The 16,702-nt window shown below is 45.1% G+C and overlaps 1 protein-coding gene and 1 pseudogene across 2 annotated transcripts in view; one reads left to right on the top strand and one right to left on the bottom strand.

Annotated features, from left to right (window-relative positions):
• The window catches only part of LOC102259509, a 4,754-nt pseudogene extending 1,445 nt beyond the window's left edge, over positions 1-3,309 (top strand).
• A 10,500-nt stretch (positions 3,310-13,809) lies between these two features.
• KRT18 (keratin 18, type I) overlaps positions 13,810-16,702 on the bottom strand; it is a 3,939-nt gene continuing 1,046 nt past the window's right edge. For both annotated transcript variants that reach the window (XM_005869205.2, XM_005869206.2), the window contains exons 3-8: positions 16,320-16,402; positions 15,849-16,005; positions 15,155-15,319; positions 14,925-15,050; positions 14,373-14,596; positions 13,810-14,014 (exon numbers count right to left, since the gene is read on the bottom strand). In XM_005869205.2, the coding sequence (XP_005869267.1) occupies positions 13,894-14,014; positions 14,373-14,596; positions 14,925-15,050; positions 15,155-15,319; positions 15,849-16,005; positions 16,320-16,402 (876 nt within the window). In that variant the 3' untranslated portion in view covers positions 13,810-13,893. The remainder of the gene's footprint in view (positions 14,015-14,372; positions 14,597-14,924; positions 15,051-15,154; positions 15,320-15,848; positions 16,006-16,319; positions 16,403-16,702) is intronic.

Consider the following 16,702-nt stretch of genomic DNA (forward strand, 5'->3'; position numbering starts at 1 on the left):
TTTTATATATTTAAATGCCATTTAACAAAGAAAAATCAACCAAAAAAATGAGTTCGCGTGTCAGAGGTTCACCATCACTGTTATAGATCCTCTGGAAGTAGTGCACCGAATGAGTTTCCTACAGACATTCCAGAGATCAAAGGAAACTTCAAATTATTCAGACACGTCTCCTTTGTTGACTGTCCTGGCCATGGTATTTTGATGGCTATGATGCCGAACAGTGCAGCAGTGATGGCTGCAACTCTCCTGTTGGTAACTGGAAATGTCCTCAGCCTCAGACTTCTGAACACCTGGTTGCTATAGAAATCATGAAAATGAAGCATATTTTAATTCTACAAAATAAAATTGATGTGGTAAAAGAAAGCCAGGCTAAAGAACGCTATGAACAACAGATCCTTGCATTTGTACAAGGTACAGTAGCAGAAGGAGCTCCTGTTATTCCAATTTCTGCTCAGCTGAAATATAATATTGAAGTTGTCTGTGAAGTGGAAAACTCAAAAATCTATGTGAGTTTTTACTAGTAGAGCTGTAAAGAAACTCTAGTACCCCCAAGAGTCTATTTCAGAACTCCGACTTATTGTTATTAGATCCTTAGGAGTCAACAAACCTGGCTGTGAAGTTGATGACCTTGAGGGGTGTGTGGCTGGTGGCAGTATTCTAAAAGGAGTGTCAAAGGTGGGCCAGGAGATAGAATTCAGACCTGGTATTATTTCCAAAGGTAGTGAAGGAAAGAAAACTCATGTAAACGGATCTTTTCCAAAATTGTATCACTGTTTGTGGAACATAATGATCTTCAGTATGCTGCTCCAGCCACCGACCCCGTGCGCCCACATGGAGTCGGCAGGTGGCGCTTGAGTGTCCCCAGCCCTGCGGGCCCAGGGCCTACCCCCCTTCCAGTGGCCTCACGGAGTCTGGAGCTGGGACTCAGGGCAGGGCCGCCCCTTCACCGCATCCCACTAGCTGGAAAAGTCTCCTGGTTTTCAGTTTGTCCTGGGCCTTGTTAATGTAAAAACACCACTGAAACCTGTAAAGAATTTTTGTGAGTTTATTTGGAGGTCTTATTGGAGTTGGAACAAAAATTGACCCCACTTTGTGCGGGGCTGATAGAATGGTGGGGCAGGTCCATGTGCAGTTGGAGCTTTACCTGAGGTCTTCACAGAATTGGCAATCTCCTATTTCCTGCTTAGACGGCTTCTAAGTGTATGCACTGAAGGAGCAAAGAAAGCAGAAAAGGTGCAAACATTATCCAAGAATGAAGTGCCCATGGTGAACAAAGGATCCCTGGCTACTTGAGGAAGAGTTAGTGCAGTCAAAGCTGATTGGGCAAAATCATTTTGGTGAATCCTGTGGGCGCAGAAGTAAGAGAAAAAATTGTCATTAGCTGAAGAGTTGAGGAATACTGGTGTTTAATTGGTTGGGGTAAAAAATAAGAAGAGGGGTAACAATCAAGCCAAATGACTGAAGAATTTCAGTGAAATAATACATTTGGATAAAGGCAGCTTTTCCCTTAGTAACCTACAGGTGTATTTTCAAAGCAATACTGGGGAATGGATTTCACAGCTCATAACTTTAGTAGTAGTTGCTATTCTCATTTTTTGGTGAGGAAAATTTAACCTCTAATACTAAAATAAGATGTTTAGTTAAAGTTTAATTTCAGACCATCCTTAGTGGTTACTTTAGGAAATCGAATCCAGCATTACACTAGAACAGTGATGGCGAACCTTTTGAGCTCGGCGTGTCAGCATTTTGAAAAACCCTAACTTAACTCTGGTGCCGTGTCACATATAGAAATTTTTTGATATTGGCAACCATAGTAAAACAAAGACTTATATTTTTGATATTTATTTTATATATTTAAATGCCATTTAACAAAGAAAAATCGACCAAAAAAATGAGTTTGCGTGTCACCTCTGACATGTGTGTCATAGGTTCGCCATCACTGCACTAGAGTGTTGGGTGGGCCAGCCACAGGGCTCCGCAGATCACCCCGGGCAGCCACAGGGATTGTGAAGGAGACTGAGGCAGGTACCTGAGTAAGGAGCCATCCAGAGGACAGTAGGGCAGGTGCCCCGAGGTCTTACATTTCCAGTAGACTAGGCAGGTGGCTTTTGTCACCTTAGTCTCTTGGAGGACGGTGGGCATCTGGACCAACAGTGCAGCCACAGCTGCTCAGGGGTTTGTGCTGTGGGCGGGTGCTGCGTTTCCCCTCAGTCCCCAGGGGTTGGTGGTGTGGCAGGCATTGGTTAGCAAGGAGGAGCCTTGTGCTTCAGCATGTGAGGGACAGGGAGGGACAAAGACAAGCCCTATGGGTCTTAACTCAGTGGTCTCAGGTGGGGCAAGGTCAGTTCAGAATGATATTTAACTCATGTGACTTTCCATTTATGGAAAATCTAAGCATCCAGCTGTTTAAACTGTTTGTTGACTTTTAACATGCCTTTCAGATAGCGAAAAGTGTCATTGCTAAGTGCTGTAGGGCCCCGAAGCCTCATTTGGGGCCTCTTCGGCCAGGGGATGAAGAGGTGGCTCTAGGACAGTGATGGCGAACCTTTTGAGCTCGGCGTGTCAGCATTTTGAAAAACCCTAACTTAACTCTGGTGCCGTGTCACATATAGAAATTTTTTGATATTTGCAACCATAGTAAAACAAAGACTTATATTTTTGATATTTATTTTATATATTTAAATGCCATTTAACAAAGAAAAATCAACCAAAAAAATGAGTTCGCGTGTCACCTCTGACAAGCGTGTCATAGGTTCGCCATCACTGCCTTAGGGAGGTAGAATTCAGACCTGGTATTATTTCCAAAGATAGTGAAGGAAAGAAAACTCATGTAAACTGATCTTTTCCAAAATTGTGTCACGGTTTGTGGAACATAATGATCTTCAGTATGCTGCTCCAGGGGGTCTTATTGGAGTTGGAACAAAAATTGACCCCACTTTGTGCGGGGCTGATAGAATGGTGGGGCAGGTCCATGTGCAGTTGGAGCTTTACCTGAGGTCTTCACAGAATTGGCAATCTCCTATTTCCTGCTTAGACGGCTTCTAAGTGTATGCACTGAAGGAGCAAAGAAAGCAGAAAAGGTGCAAACATTATCCAAGAATGAAGTGCCCATGGTGAACAAAGGATCCCTGGCTACTTGAGGAAGAGTTAGTGCAGTCAAAGCTGATTGGGCAAAATCATTTTGGTGAATCCTGTGGGCGCAGAAGTAAGAGAAAAAATTGTCATTAGCTGAAGAGTTGAGGAATACTGGTGTTTAATTGGTTGGGGTAAAAAATAAGAAGAGGGGTAACAATCAAGCCAAATGACTGAAAAAATTCAGTGAAATAATACATTTGGATAAAGGCAGCTTTTCCCTTAATAACCTACAGGTGTATTTTCAAAGCAATACTGGGGAATGGATTTCACAGCTCATAACTTTAGTAGTAGTTGCTATTCTCATTTTTTGGTGAGGAAAATTTAACCTCTAATACTAAAATAAGATCTATAATAAATGCAAAAATTGGCATAATGTTGGATTGAATCTACCAGAAATTAGTCATTCTCCAATAATGTCTACTATATATATCAAGGCAGGTTTGAAATAAAACTATTTGCTACAACCAGCTTTTGCTGTAGCACACATATCACCTAACCTGTTTGAAAATAAGTTTTTTTCCCCTTTTATCTTCATGATTCATCTTTGAGTAGCTCTAGGCTTGAAAGTGTTGTTATATCAGTAAAAACTTGAAGACACAATTTCTTGAAGACCAGCTTCCCTTTGCCTTATATTTTATGTTGCTTTACCTTTGCAATTTTGAGTGAATAGAAATTAATGTATTCTACTAAAATTATCCTTTAGAGCGTGCAAACAAAAACCAAACAAAAGGGTAAAAGCCCTGGCCGGGTGGCTCAGAGTGTTGGCCTGTGCCCCGAAGGGTCTCAGTTTTGATTCCCAGTCAAGGGCATGTATCTGGGTTTCAGATCTGATCCCCACCGCCGGTCAGTTTGTGTGTGGAAGAAAACCAATTGATATTTCTCTCTCTCTCCCTTCTCTCTCCTTCTCCTCTTCCTCCTCCCTTTCCCTCTGTCTAAAACCAATGGAAAAATATTCTCACTCCTCTGGTGAGGATTTTTAAAAAAAGAAAAGAAAAGGTTGCGGCTTTGATTCCTGGTCAAGGCACATATCTAGGTTGTGGGTTCGATACCTGGTTGGGGCACATACGGGGGCGGGGGGGCAACCGATCAATATTTCTCTCACATCAATGTTTCTCTCATGGCAATGTTTCTCTCTCTCTCTCAAAATCAATAATGATAATAATAATAAAAACATATCCTCCAGTGAGGGTTAAAAAACCAAAAATCAAACAAAGAAAAACAATAACTAAGAAAACATCTCTTACATGTGTATTTCTCAATATCGCAGTGAAGGGAACATTCCCTAGGGACTCTTAGAGAAATTATTTAGGAGCAAGTGAGTGGATTGTATGTGATAAATATGCTCCAACACATCCCTCTCCCTCATTCTTTGGATTCCTTCCTCTGAATCATGCTGTCAGACTTCTGGTAACTCAGCTTCATTTATTGTATGCCACTACTGAGTCCAGGTTTTAGCCAGTCAATGAAAGAAAGAGGTTAAATCAGTCCGAGTTGCTGGAGTCAGAACACTGAGTTTGGAATCTTTGAGCCCATATAAATAAACCCTATCAATAAATTCAGTCCAATCTACCAGTAAATCTGTGTTTCTTCCTCTCTGGTTTAGCACCCTTAGGATCCAACCCCACACATATTCCTCAAGTTTGTGTGTACATAAATTAGCAAAATCTTTTGGTTTGTGTGTCTTCTCCTCTAGAGTCAGATTTTGTGCTTGTTTCCCTGCCTATGCACACAAGACATCCCATTGAACATTAGCTACCATAGGTGAGGCCCGTACAGTCTTCAAGCAAGACAGGACCAGCCTCATTGGACAGAGAAGGAGAGGCTGCCTTTGCCAGCCAGTGAGATTTAGGGAGGCCTGGGTAGTTAGCATCCTGAAATATATCCCAAAGCCCCTTTGCCCATTCTTAGGATCCTCCTCAAGGCCTTGGCTTTTATGTAAGACGTGCTTGTGATTTCAACTTTCTATGTAGTTCAACAACCTGCAGCATCTGGTTTCCAGTGCATCTGTCTGTGACTGCAGGAGTTGAAAATCCATTTCGGAAGTCTTAGAAACAGCCTGGTCCTCTTGAGCCAAGAATTTAGAACTTTGAGCTTTCCATTTCCTTTCTTTGAGCTCACCAGTGCAGCCGAAGCTGCCAGACCACAGCAGAGCCCTCCGTTTCCTTTTCCTTGCCATTATGGTCTCTTGTAACAGCTGTGTAGTCTGCCAACGACTTGCCTTCCAGGTAACCCCAGGTGGTAAGTGAAGTTACTGGTTTTGCCATTACATGTGGTACCTGGGACTTCACTGCCTTCAAACCCAGTCAAATCAGATAACTGCTCCCAGATCTCCTTCTTGAAGGTCTCAGACCTGACTCTAGTTGCAGGAAACAGAAAGTACCCTAGCATAGTCTGACCCTATAGACATACTCCTGCCGTGTGACCCATAGTCAGGAAGCGACTGCTTTCTCCTGATACAGCTGCCTCTTGGTACTCCCAAAACAAATGACTGGATACTGGACATGGCTCCAGACAAAGCCAGCAACCCCATGACCACGCTTGCCAGCAGAGACAGCCAGAGCAACAGGAGAGGGTCTTTGTCTCACTTACACCTTCCAAATATGACTGAATTCCATCTAACCAGCAGAACACAATTCACATTCTAGCTGCAAGGGTGTCTGAGAACGGTACGTGTTAGCTTTATCACTTCTGGAGCAGAAAGGCATGGATTTGGAATGAACTGAGTGACAATCCATCCTGTTCCCTGCATTTGGACTTTGCAGCCAGATTGCCTTGGTTTGAATTCTGAGCCTCAGTTTTTTCATCTGTAAAATGAGGCTTATAATACTACTCATCACATAGGGTGGTTGTTAAAATGAATTAAATCAATATGTGTAAAGTACTTAGCATAGTGCCTGACACATAAAAACATTCAATGTTAGTTATTGTTATTAAAATTGCCTGTGCTGTTATAATTAATTCAGGATGAAACAAAATGGAATAAAACAAGGTACCTGCCTTCAAGGAATTTACAACCTCATGAAGGAGGTGAGAAATAAATATTTAAGTATGCTGTGTGGCAAAATGAAACAGAGGCAGCTGGAAAATATAGTTCTGAAGCTCCAGAGAGACTAGGGCTGGAGATAAATATTAAGCTATCTGCTCAGAGATGACAGTAGAGTCAAGGAATAAAAATAAGATAACCAAGATCAACAGCAATTAATATAAATGTAAGGAGTCTGGCAGAAGGCTGACCAGGACTCCTTTGATATTCACAGGGTGAATATTTACATTTTATTACCTACTGCTGACTCAGTGGCCTAAAGCAAACTCCCCCAACACCTGATAATCTTACTGTTTACTAAACATTACCATTGATATGTCTCTTTGCATTCCTAAAAGGCAATTGTGTATCCTAGTGAATAAAAGCAGACAGGACCGGAGACTCAGTGGAACTGGCTTCCCCCCATAATTTCAAAATTAACATTTCTTGTCTTGTGTGTCAATTTGTGCAGCAGACAGGCAGCCCAGTCAGCGTGGCTCAGTGGTTGAGTGTCGACCTATGAAGCTGGAGGTTACTGCTGGAAACCAAGAACAACAGTAATTAATATAAATGGGAGAAGTCCGCAGAAGGCTGACCTGGACTCCTTTGATATTCACAGGGTGAATTTGCATTTTATTACCTACTGCTGACTCAGTGGCCTAAAGCAAACTCCCCCAACACCTGATAATCTTACTGTTTACTAAACATTACCATTGATATGTCTCTTTGCATTCCTAAAAGGCAATTGTGTATCCTAGTGAATAAAAGCAGACAGGACCGGAGACTCAGTGGAACTGGCTTCCCCCCATTAATTTCAAATTAACATTTCTTGTCTTGTGTGTCAATTTGTGCATCAGCTCTTTCTCCAAGCCTTTGAGCCTGAAAGCCACGCTGGCCGTGGCTTTTCACCATCACAATTCGATTCCCGGTTAGGGTATATGCCTGGGTTGCGGGCTCAATCCCCAGTGTGAGTTGTGCAGGAGACAGCCGATCAATTATTCTCTCTCATCATTGATGTTTCTATCTCTCTTTTCCTCTCCCTTCCTCTCTACTGTTTACTAAACATTACCATTGATATGTCTCTTTGCATTCCTAAAAGGCAATTGTGTATCCTAGTGAATAAAAGCAGACAGGACCGGAGACTCAGTGGAACTGGCTTCCCCCCATAATTTCAAAATTAACATTTCTTGTCTTGTGTGTCAATTTGTGCGTCAGCTCTTTCTCCAAGCCTTTGAACCCGAAAGCCACGCTGGCCATGGCTTTTCACCGTCATGATTCGATTCCCCGTTAGGGTATAAGCCTGGGTTGCGGGCTCAATCCCCAGTGTGAGTTCTGCAGGAGACAGCCGATCAATTATTCTCTCTCATCATTGATGTTTCTATCTCTCTATTCCTCTCCCTTCCTCTCTGAAATCAAAGATATATATACAAAAGGATGCAGATAGGCAGAGACAGGACCAGGGGAGTACAGTGGCATGGATTCCAAAAGCACCAGGCTTCAGGGTCAAGTGCCATGGGCTGAAAAGATGAGCAGGTAGGAAGCAGTTGGACTCGGACTGGTGGCCTCTGAGGGGCTTTAGTGGCAGTGTGGTGTGCAAGAGAGAAGTGGAGAGAACTTTGCGGTGATGTAGTTGACAGGCCACCCTTTTTCAGAACCCCTCTGGGTTCCCAGGGGACCTAAAGGCACACACAAGTGGAGACTAAATGTGAGGGTCAAGGGCAGAGGGATGCTGTTTACACACCCCAGGCAGATTCTCTCCTTACTCCTGCTTCCCCAGTTATGCAAGGCTAATTCCATTATCTCCTTCTGTTTTGACTCAAATGCCACCTTCTGTCCAGACTGCCCAACTTAAAATTGCAACCTGCCTCTCCCCTCTCCCCTAGGGGTAATAGGCAAAACAATTACCCCTCTCTCAAAAATGTCCAGGCCTAACCCCCAGAGCCTGTGAATATTTTACCTTATATGGCAATGGGACCTTGCAGCCATGATTACGGGTAAGGATCTTGAGATGGGAGATTGTCATGAATTGTCTGGGCGGACCCAATGCAATTCAAAGGGCATTCTTATAAGCCAGAAGCGGGAGTCTGAGTCAGAGAAGGAGACGTGATGGCATGGAAGCAGATGCCGGAGAAAGAAAGAGACTTGAAGAAGTTATGCAGTTGAGTTTGAAGATAACAGGTGGAGCAGACGTTAAGGAATGCAGATGGCCTCTAGAAATTTGGACAAGCAAAGGAAACCAATTCTTCCCTAGAGCTTTTGCCCTGCCCACACACTGAGTTTAGGATTTCAGAACTCCCGAACTGTAGGGTAGCAAATGTGTGTTGTTTTAAGCCACTGAGTTTATGGTTATTTGTTTCAGCAATAATAGGAAACTAATACATCCCCCAACTCCTGATTCCCCATATCCTGCTCTATTTTCCCCCATAATACCTCTTCTAACAATTATATAATTTACTCATGATATTTATCATTTATTATCTGTCTCCCTCTGCTAGAATGTAAGCTCCACAAGAGCAAGGATGGTCTGTTTTATTTATCCCTGTATCCCCAGCTCCTAGAACAGTTCTTGACACAGAGTAGCTGCTCAAAAAATATTTGTTGACTGACTCATTGAATGAATGGAGTAGGACAGAAATAAAGATGGGTACAACAATTCTTCCCTGGGGTCTGTAGGTTCCTGTACCTACGTTATAAAAGTTAACAAAACTTTTTTGTATTTGAATTAGCAATGTGTGATTCAAAAGGTGCAAAGAATATGCAAAGGAGCCCTAGCCGGTTTGGCTCACTGGATAGAGCGTCGGCCTGGGGACTGAAGGGTCCCAGGTTCAATTCCGGTCAAGGGCATATACCTTGGTTGCGGGCACATCCACGGTAGGGGGTGTGCAGGAGGCAGCAGCTGATTGCTTCTCTCTCATCAATGTTTCTAACTCTCTATCCCTCTCCCTTGCTCTCTGTAAAAAATCAATAAAATATATTTAAAAAAAAGGAATATGCAAAGGAAAGTAAGTCTCCCTCCCATCTTGATTTCCCCTACATCAGCTTCTCTCTTCAGAGACAACCATAATTTCCAATTTCCTGTGTATCTTTCCAGAGATCTTTGCATACAAGGATATATACATATGAATATTATCTAGATATATATGTATGTGCATATATATATATTATGTATGTACTTGTTTTTGCCTTAAAAACCCCCACAAATGGCAGTATATGAGTCATTTGGCCTCTCCAGTACCATTTATTAGCTTAGTATCTGGTCTGGATTGCACCTAGACAGGAGATGAGTGAAAGGGGACAGACAATTCCATGTTATAATCTTGGAATTGCTAATTTTCCCATTTGGCATTTGAGGGACAAAAAGGGTCCCCTCCCACACAGTCATCTTCCCACGAGATGAGGAAGATTGCCCCAAAGGCATTGGGCAGTGTGCTGTTTAAAACAGGGGTGTCGCCCAACTGGCGTGGCTCAGTGGTTGAGCGCCAACCTATGAACTAGGGGGGTCATGGTTCGATTCCTAGTTAGGGCATATGCCTGGGTTGTGGGCTCCATCCCCACCGCTCAAAAAATATTTGTTGACTGACTCATTGAGGAGTGTCGCCCAACTGGCGTGGCTCAGTGGTTGAGCGCCGACCTATGAACCAGGGGGGTCATGGTTCGATTCCTGGTTAGGGCATATGCCTGGGTTGTGGGCTCCATCCCCACTGTGGGGTGTGCAGGAGGCAGCCAATCAATGATTCTCTCATCATTGATGTTTCTATCTCTCTCTCCCTCTCATGAACCCAAGTCTTTCTCGGTGTCAGCATGCAGCCAGTTGCACAAGGAAGAAATCAAGCCCAAATGTGAAGGCAAGTTTCTCAATGCTTTTGTTTCCCAGTTGAAAGTTTTCTGTCCAGGAACTTCCTTAGGGAGAGGACTCCCAGTGGGCGTGCTCGAGAAATTGTATTTGGGAAGTTCTTTGAACTGAGGTTAGAGAATATCATTGAGACTGTACACTAATGACTATAGCAGCTGCACAACCTCTCATCATTGATGTTTCTGCCTCTCTCTTCCTCTCCTTTTCACTTTGAAATCAATAAAAATATATTAAAAAACAAAACAAAAACAAAAAACCCACAACAAAACAAACAAAACAAAGTAAAAACAGGCCTGTCCATGGTCTGCATCAGGAGAGCAGGCCATGGTGTTGACTTGAGGTACAGCTTGAGTCTGACTCTCAACTTTGTCAGCCTATCGGAACCACGTAGGGAACTCTTTTAACATTAGCTGGGAGCCTGGACCCCCACCCCAGGACAATTCAATCAGAATCTCTGGAGATGGGGTGTGGGCCTTGGTATTATTTATAAAACCCTGGTGACTTGAATTGCAACCAGGGCTGAGAAACCCTGGGTTAAGTTATAATAAATGGAGGACAGAGCTTGGGCCTGGGAACCTGGGGATATGGTTTTCTGCTTTAAGCTTCTAGTGCAGCGGCCTCAGACAAGTCACATGATCTCTGTGAATCTCAGCGTCTACCTCTGAGCCAGAGCCAGTAATACCCACTGCCCTGCATACCTCACAGGATTGTAATGAGGATCAAATGCATAAGCGCCCTGGGAATTGTGGGACATTGTCTGATGGAGGGATAGTTATGTCAGGTGTGTCGTCTCGGGTTACTTCAATCAGCCTGACTCAGCTGCAAGCCCTGCTCAGGCTCTGCCAGGGACTTTCTGCTTCACCCTTAGGCAGGTCCTTATCCCATCACCTTTGCTGGGGTCAGTCTATTCTAGGGCTTGTGTGCTCCCTGTCCCACATCTGGCTGCTGAGACATCCATCAGTTTCTCCTTTTTAGGGGCCCCGAGGAAGGCTGGATTCCTCTGACTAAATTTCAGTCACGGCCAGCCAGGCCGGTGCAACCCTTTGTGGGTGCTCAGCAGACCTCTGGGGCCTCTGTGTGTCTGAGCAAGCACAGTCTATGTTATACTTACACATTTGGAAAACGGAGGGGTGGGCGGGACAGGAAAACTCCAAATGCTTCCCTAAAACAAATCTCAGAAAGTAAAGCTCAACTGTCTTCCCCAGAGACTCATCTCCTGTAGATTCCTGCAAAGATTGGAGTGCGGGGTGGAGAATGTAGGGGCTGGAGAGGGAACAGAAGCAAGTGAGGCAGGTGGTTATGTTTTCAGAAGGGCGAGTAATACTTCACCAGGGCACCGTGCTTTTGGCTGGATGATTTCCTCCAGGTGGTAGAAGCCAGGCACCCAGAGGCCACAGGGGTCCCTGCTCACAGAAGTTCCAAGATAATCTCTTATGTAACGCAGCTCAGCCCTCCCTCAGGAAGAGCTGCCCTTGCTCTGTTCACTTCGCAGGCTCTCCCGACCCACCTTCTCTCAGGGCCCTACAGTAATAAAGATTCCTCCCTGTCCCTCTGGGGGCTTCTCCGCCACTCATAGGGGCTGCCTGTCCTGGCATTGTCCTCTGGGCCTCAAACAGTCTTTACTTTTCTCCACCAAGGACCCCCATATTGCTAGAGACCGAAGAGTAAGCGCACTGTATTTCTCAGTAAACACTGACATTTCCGTTTTAGTAAAAAATTCATTACCTTGGATCATCATGCATCCCCCTTTTATTTTCCTGCCTCTCCCCTCTACAACCCTCTTTGCCTGCTCTGTCCAGGCCTATAACACTTGCTACCTGCTAGCATGCGATATTATTCTTATTGTTTATTATCTATCTCCTGCCACCAGAATATAAGGTTCACGAGGAGAAGGATTTTGTCTGCTATGTTCACTGATGTACCCCTAGTGCCTAGAAGACTGGCTGGTACATAGTAGGTCCTCAGCCAGTATTTTTTGAAAGACAGTAAAAATGCACATACTTTTGGGCTGTTAGGTTGTGAGCTCCAGGAGGTAGGGACAATTCCCATTTTGTTTACCACCTGCACACTCAAAGCCTAGCACAGGGCTTGGCACAATATAGGCACTTCATAAATATTTGTTAATATGATAGGCCAGCATACCATTTCTAGGAATTTATCCTATGGGTATGCTCAGAGAGCATATCTATTAATCACAAATATTAATAGCATATTAATTTACATTAATTGCAGCATTTTTGCATAAACAGAAACTACTGAAGACCACAACACCCATGACTAGAAGACTTGGGTTAAGCACATTTGTACTCCACACACAGGAGTACTAGGCAGCCAAAAAAAAAAAAAGGTGTATGATGTACAGGAGATTAAATATAATGGCTCCTTCACCACCAAATTTTGGTTGCTGAGACCTGAGAGAAAATTATTCTGAGGGTCCTTCTAAAATAATGACCACAACATCATTACCATGCAGATGCAATAAGTTTTATGTAAAATGATGTTAGATTTTTTGTATGATGTCTCTCAAACTAGATGGATGACAAAATTACTAAGGCAAGGGTCAAGAAAGACCTAGATATCACCTGTCAAATTGGTTTGGTGACTGTGATTGGATATTAATTGATCATGGTCCTGATTTAGGAAAAAATTTGGGACATAGTAATTATTCTTTATTGCAGATTGAGAGCATATTTGTGTGATATAAACATTCAACTGGACAATGGGTAGGAAAAAGTCATAAAAAATGCCACCAAAACAGGAGGTGACAGAATGTGTAATCACTGCAATTCCATGCCTCCCTCCCTTGCACCCCCAATATTGGACTAATAACTTGGGTTAAAAAAAAAAAAAGGTAGATCTACACAAACTGTTTCAGAAAGGCGTCCATGATATTTTGTGAAATAGGACAGCCGAGTTTAAGACATCTAGGCACAGAACAGTGTGACCCCACAAGTATAAAGTAAAATGTGTTAGTATGTCCAGTTTAAGAAACTATTCTGCAATGGTTACCTCTGGGGAGTGGGATGGGAAGTATTTAATCTTATTTCCCCTGGATTTGGTATGTTACTTTTCTATACAGTATGCTAATTTAAAAAGGTAAACTATCATCCCAATCAAAGCATGTGATTAGTTTTAAACATCCATTGTTTTCACTAGTAGATGACACCTCCAATGAAAAGCAGAGCTGTGACATTTCAGTTAGCTTTAAGGTGCTTTTTATTACCTAAGTGGGTACTTATTTAGGGGCACTACCTACCTAGATGGGGATCACTGGAATATTCTTTCACCTGAAATGATTGCATTTACGCCTGTTCTAGCCAGACCTCCAGTGGGCTAAAAGTCATATACCAGAAGGAGCAGAACACAGAAGACCATAGGTTTGGGGGCTGAATGTAAGAAGGGTAGGTGAAGCCATGGGTGGGAAGCACTGGGCAGGGGGTCAAGGAGGCAGAGTGCAAGGGTGGGGAGACCCAGCTGTGTGGTCTGATCCTGCCTTTCCCTTCCTTTGCTCTTAGTCCTTGGCTCCACTTCCTTCTCTGGCTGATTTCTGCTAAGGAGCACCTAACAGCAGGGGCCCTATGATTACCAGGTCTCTTCAAGGCTAAGATTCCACAATTCTATTGGCCCATTTCCCCCTCTTACACTGAGAAGGTGTTTCTAATAACCCACACCCTTCCTCTGCCCACTCCCCCACCTTGTATAAACCCCTGGAGTCAGAGGTGATTCCTGCCTCAGAGATGGGACTATTGGGTAAGGGGATCTGCACACGGTATGAAAATAGCCAAGGAAGACACAAAGCAATGTTCAATGATCTCTGAACTTTTTATTGGCCTCCTGCCCCTCCCCAAGGGGCACCCCACTTCTGCTGCCTTTAACCGTTAAGTTAACGTCTTAGAACTTTGGTGTCGTTGACCTCAGACACTACTTTGCCGTCCACAATTCTGCGAGTGGTGGTCTTTTGGATGGATTGCATGGAGAGGCTGCTGTCCAGGGCATCACTAAGGCTGTAACAGAAGACCAAACCCCAGTTATAAACAGCCCCGCAGAGAAGGGAGACAAGGAAAGTGGAGGAAAAAACCCTCCTACCCCTGTGCCTTTATCTTAAAATTCCCCTGGGCCACTTCCTCCATAAAAGGGACACCCAAGGTCAAATTCCATCTGTGCTCTAAGTATGGCTAGGAGCAATACTTAGTCCATTCTCTTCTCCAGGAGGGAGCCTCTGTAACTGTTACTCCTTTGCAGACAGAGGGGCACTCACAGAGCACCAGCTCAGTGCTCAGTGGGGCTTTCAAAAGCTCAGGATCTGGGGAGAGGTGTTATCTTGACCCTAATTTGTGTGGGTGGGAGGAGAGCCCCACTTACCTGAAGTCCTCTCCCTCTTCCAGCAGGCGGCGGTAGGTGGCGATCTCAGACTCCAGCTTGACCTTGATGTTCAGCAGGGTCTCATACTCCTGTGTCTGGCGCTGCCCCTCAGCCCGGGCCTGGGTCAGCTCTGACTCCAGGTGCAGTAGGATCCCGTTGAGCTGCTCCATCTGCATGGCATAGCGCGTCTCCACCTCCCGCAGGCTGTTCTCCAAGCTGGCCCTCTGCAGGGGCCACAGGGGAAAGGGTCTGGTGAGCCTTGAGGTACAGTGGAGGGAGTGTCTACAACTTTCCGCAGAGAGTTCAGAACTCAGGACTTCACTCTTGGGCAACTTTTTTTTTGAGCACCCACTTTGTGCTGGGTTTTGGGGTAGGGGGTAGGAGCAACGGGAAATGCAAAGAGTAGCAACTCTTTTTTTTTTGGTAACAACTCTTTCTGAACTAAAGGAATTCATGATAGAAAGGGTAGGATTTGAGCTAAGACAGGATTGGTCTGAGGCAGACAGAGGTCGGGCCAGGAGGAGTTGGGGCAGGTGAAATGAGGGCTCTTACCAGATTTTTCATGGATTCCAGGTCGATCTCCAAGGACTGGACCGTACGTCTCAGCTCTGTGAGCGCCGTCTCAGCATCTCGTACCTCAGCGGACTGCGAGGTGACTACTGTAGTGCTCTCTTCAATCTGCAGGGTGGGTATGATCCTCAGGTCCTTCAGTCTCTGTCTGCCTCCCTCCCACCCCTTGGGCCTCTGTGCCCAGCTGGCATCCATCTCTTTCCCTCTTGTACCTGTTGGGACCAGTACTTGTCGAGCTCCTCTCTGTTCTTCCGAGCCAGCTCGTCATACTGGGCCCGGATGTCTGCCATGATCTTGCTGAGGTCCTGAGATTTGGGGGCATCCAACTCCACAGTCAAGCCAGAGTTGGCAATCTGGTTTTGTAGACCATTTACTTCCTAGAGGAGAGAGAGGAAAAGTGAGGAGGGGCTCAGGGTTGAGTTCTAGTAAGGCTCTTCAGCTGTGACTGCCTCCCCCAGGCCGACAGGATCAGTTGGAGAAGAGAAAAGGGGAATCTCTCAGGTTTGTACTCCTGGCTTTCTACGCTGGATAGGTAAAACGCCACCCACTCCCTGCCCATGCACTTACAAGTGATTTCTCTCTCCTCACTTCACTCTCTCCCTCCTTCTACAAACTTGCTCCTTATACTTCTTTCTGGGAAGCCCTTCCAGCCCCACCTGCTCTCACTCCTCCATCACCCCTCACTCCTGGTGCTAGCTGCTTCTGCCTTTATCCTCCTCTCATTCTCTCACCCATGGCCTCTTGACCTCATCATGTTATAACTCAGATGGCAATAGTCTGATTTAGAAGAGCCCAGGCTGGTAGTTCTAAACTTCCCTGCAAGGCTATTTGCAGGTGGCCTGCCCATCATTCCCTGGGACTCGTTTTGACCCCTGGTTCCTGGCCTGGCCAGTGGCCCTTGCTTGCCTCCTCGTGGTTCTTCTTCATGAAGATCAGCTCCTCCTTGAGCGCCTCGATCTCTGTCTCCAGCTGCAGCCGAGTGATATTGGTGTCATCAATGACCTTTCGGAGCCCATTGATGTCACTCTCCACAGACTGGCGCATGGCTAGCTCTGTCTCATACCTGTGGGAGTGCAGGTGATCAGATCCAGAAACTTCTCAACCCATGCCACCTCTTAAGAGCAGCATCGTGCCCACTGCAAACCAGAAACTGAGTCAGGAATCAGATGGTAATCCTCTGAATGCCATTCCTGGCCCTTGGGGGACAGTGTTCTTAAACTGAGTTACATGAATAAATAAACTGATGGAACCTAACTCTCATCCACCCAGTTCCACCCACAGTTGAACAAGATCCCACTGTGAGCCCTTAGCTGACCCAGATCAGGAAGCAGACCATTCCTAGCTCCAGCCCTAGCTCCCTAGTCCCCCCAGCCTTACTTGACTCTGAAGTCATCAGCAGCAAGACGGGCATTGTCAATCTGTAGAACGATGCGGGCATTGTCCACAGAACTTGCAAAGATCTGGGGATTGATGAGAAAGATAGCTCCATGAATGCGGAGTCAATGATGGGCTGGGCTGAGTGTGTTATATGTCTCAGTGAAAACTTCCTGGTCCCAAGAATAGCCAGAGACTATCCCCTTCCACCTGTGCCCCTCACACTCCTTTCTCCTTTCCTAGAGTCTCAAATCCCAGGGCTCCCACCCGCCTCCTGCTACTCCTCCTTTGGGGCCTCTGGGGGCTGGCTTGCTTGAAGTGAGCAGCTACTATACAAGTCCTCTAGCCCTCTGCTGGCACTTTTTTTCCTAGTGTACCTGCTCTAC

This window comes from Myotis brandtii, unplaced genomic scaffold (genome assembly GCF_000412655.1).
Source record: "Myotis brandtii unplaced genomic scaffold, ASM41265v1 scaffold29, whole genome shotgun sequence".
NCBI lineage: Eukaryota > Metazoa > Chordata > Mammalia > Chiroptera > Vespertilionidae > Myotis > Myotis brandtii.